The sequence below is a fragment of the Gadus chalcogrammus genome, chromosome 2 (assembly GCF_026213295.1).
Source record: "Gadus chalcogrammus isolate NIFS_2021 chromosome 2, NIFS_Gcha_1.0, whole genome shotgun sequence".
Lineage (NCBI taxonomy): Eukaryota > Metazoa > Chordata > Actinopteri > Gadiformes > Gadidae > Gadus > Gadus chalcogrammus.
In genome coordinates this window covers 429,490-432,784 of record NC_079413.1, presented here as the reverse complement: position 1 = coordinate 432,784, position 3,295 = coordinate 429,490, and the positions used below count along the sequence as shown (strand labels likewise).

The 3,295-nt window shown below is 48.3% G+C and overlaps 1 protein-coding gene across 1 annotated transcript in view; it reads left to right on the top strand.

The window, feature by feature from the left end:
* The first annotated feature begins 412 nt into the window (after positions 1 to 412).
* The window catches only part of LOC130403646 (C-Jun-amino-terminal kinase-interacting protein 3-like), a 5,654-nt gene continuing 2,771 nt past the window's right edge, over positions 413 to 3,295 (top strand). The window contains exon 1 of the mRNA XM_056608067.1: positions 413 to 479. Within this exon, the coding sequence (XP_056464042.1) occupies positions 413 to 479 (67 nt within the window). The remainder of the gene's footprint in view (positions 480 to 3,295) is intronic.

The following is a 3,295-nucleotide window of genomic DNA, read 5'->3' as shown; positions in this document are numbered from 1 at the left end:
GGCGAGCAGGGCCCGGGCAGGGCCTGTGTGAAGGGGGATTTATTTTGATCAAAAGCACCCGTCAGATGCACACAGCGCAAACAGTGCATTTTTGTTCAACTACGGGTGGTCCCAAAGCGAGAGTATAGGCCTACCGTCAGGGCGCATTCGTCGTATTTGCCTAACATCGACCACAGAATGGGTCAGGCATCAGACTGACGTAGGCCTCGCGATTAAACACGATGGGGCAACTGACGGAAGCTCCCGTGGCTTGCGCTCGAGGAGGCTGATCGGAGGGGAGTGATGTCACCGTGGCGCCACAACACGGGCGACAACACGGCGGTGAGAAATGAAAGCTCTGCTAAGTGCGTGAGTTCTCCGTCCTCGCGACGCAGAGCTTCCCACTGGCAGCGCTTCGGTTACCTGGCGCGAGATGTGCGCTTGGAGCGCCGCCGCGCGGGATCCTCGTATCAACACGGAACACACCACGGCGCACGAGGGTCTGTTTTGCTGGTGGAGTGAGCTAGTACACACACGATGACCCAGTTCTGATCCGACACAATGCTGGTTTATGTCGATGCAGGGAAGTCCGCTTTAGATGTTTGGTATAGGCCTACAAATGTTGGTTTTCTTAACAGAGGCCTTTTATTCCTGACGATAACTGAAATAAAAGGCAGAAACACGCATACACAAAATCTCTCTCTCTCTCTCACACACACACACATGAACACACACACACACACACACACACACACACACACATGAACACACAAACACAAAATCACACACAAGTGCACGCTTTACATGCACATGGCAGCAGATCATGGCCTGGCAAGGACTGTGGACCCAGCTGCCCGAGAAGTCCTTTGCATTTATGCCCATTTTCACACACACACACACACACACACACACACACACACACACACACACACACACACACACACACACACACACACACACACTCTCTCTCTCTTCAACGCTCCAAATGTTGAAACATTTCTGCGTTCATTCGACCGGGCTTCTGACGTGTGTCCAGCTCCAGTGTTTAGTTCTTTAGCACATCAGTCGTTGTAGTACTGTAGCCTAGTGCAGTAGGCTAGCCTCAGCGGAGCACGGTAGGCTAGCATCAGCAGCAAGGCTAGCTGGGATGGCACGGGAGAGGCGACAGCGGTGTAGCAACTTCCTGGTTAAACCAACATGGATGACAGTAAGATGGCTGCACTTCCTCTCTCTCTCTCTCTCTCTCTCTCTCTCTCTCTCTCTCTCTCTCTCTCTCTCTCTCTCTCTCTCTCTCTCTCTCTCTCTCCCTCGCTCTATCTCTTTGTCTCTCTCTTTCGATCTCTCTCTTGTCTCTCTTCTATTCGCTCATTGATTTTTTTTGTATTATCTATTTCTCTGTGTTTCGCAGTAATGTTTTTATTTGGATGGTGTTTTTATAATCTCAACAAGCTGATACATTAGCATTTCGGTGAATCCATGTCGGCATAGTATGTAACCAATTTAAATGCAAGGTTAAATCAGGTGTTGTAATGGCAGTTACTCTCTGGATTCATGCCTTAAAGAAAGACACAGAAAGTGTGTTGGCACAGTGGCTGCACTAGCATTAGCTCTAACTTCTCAGATTGATAAGCGTCCTTGAATATGAAAGGCGCTATATAAATGTAATTTATTATTATTATTATTATTATTATTATTAACTTCTAAAGCAGCCAAAGATAAGGCATGTATACGTGGTGAGCTAAAAGTGGGCTAATGGACAGTAGTCTTAATTTGAAAGTTGTTGCAGAGTGAGTCCTGTCAGTCTGAATGGAATAGGCCCCAGGGTATCCCCAGAATGCACAACTTGTTTATTAGGACACTGTGTCGAACCTCCTGATATTTGGGTGAATAACTTAGAGATTAAAGTTTGGTTTAATCAGAACTAGGGCTTGTCTCCATGGATCCCAGAAAGAGGAATGATGACAACTTGAAACTAAAGATCATGCTTTATTTTACATTTTATAGTCAGGTGTTGATGACATCATTACATTTTCTATTGGTTGTTTTTGTTCAGTTATGTATCTAGGAAACTACAGAATGTGGGTTTGGAGTACAACATCTGGCTGAAACTGGTTCCCAGAGTTGTGGTGTGGTCACCTTCTCTGCATGTTTTATACAACTTTGAGTTAATTGACTAAAAATCAATGAATTTTTTTTCATGTGGCACTTACGCATGACAAGGGAAATAGCAGCAACAGAAAATAATAATTAATTAATTATGAACAAAAATGTACTCAAAAGAGTCCGAGTGGCTTGAGTGGTATATTGAATCCAAAGACGATACACTACCTGTTGGAGATGAAATCCAAACAGAAGTCCGCTACGTGTAGGATATTGGCAGCTAGTGAAGCCAGGGGGCTGTCCCAGATGGGACACCGTAGTCTATAGTAAACTTTCGTCTAGGATCCTCAGCTTGGGCCCAGAAAGAGGACAGACTTCCATCGTGTTTGTTTATCTTTCTCAGTCCTTCCTGGTGACATCCATCATACCGTCCCTGTCGCATTACCTCAACACCAGTGGGTATGTGCCTGTGTGTGTGTGTGTGTGTGTGTTGGGGGAGGGGGGGGGGAGAGGATGTGTCAATCATCCCTGCGTCGCGAGGCCTGACACAGTTTGGGGGGCCCAGGGCTCCGCATGGTGCCAGCTTGCTGTGGTATGTAGGACAGCCCCCCCCCCCCCCCCCCCCGTACCCACCACCACCTCCCCAACCCCCTCGCTGGGCACGGCTGGGCAGGGGGTGGGGGGTGGGGGGTGGTGGGGTTTGGCTGAAGTATGTGGGTTTGTGGAGGTCTCTCTAGGGGGTGAGGCAGCACGGGGGGCGGGGGGTCTCTCTAGGGGGCAGGGAGAGTGCGGCTGTGTGATATGGGGTTCTGTGGGAACAGAATGGAGACTGGGAAGGAGCATTCTGTAGCCCGGGGAGCCTCCAGCTAGCCATGTCACTGCAGTCAGTTAGCTGGTCGCTACGTTCTGTCATGTCATGAGAGTCAGTTGGCTCAAGTCTCACTTTAGTAAAGGTTTAGTTGGCTGTGTCCCAACATTCTTCTAGCTTTGTTATTGGTTAGTTTGCATGCAACTCGACTCAACGCTGACTCTACGATGATTGCTATAGTGGGGAGTGACTCGCGGAATCAACAATAACTTTCTTTCTTTCTCCCTTACTGTCTAAAGGAATCGTATATGCTCTCTCTCTCTCTCTCTCTCTCTCTCTCTCTCTCTCTCTCTCTCTCTCTCTCTCTCTCTCTCTCTCTCTCTCTCTCTCTCTCTCTCTCTCCTCTCC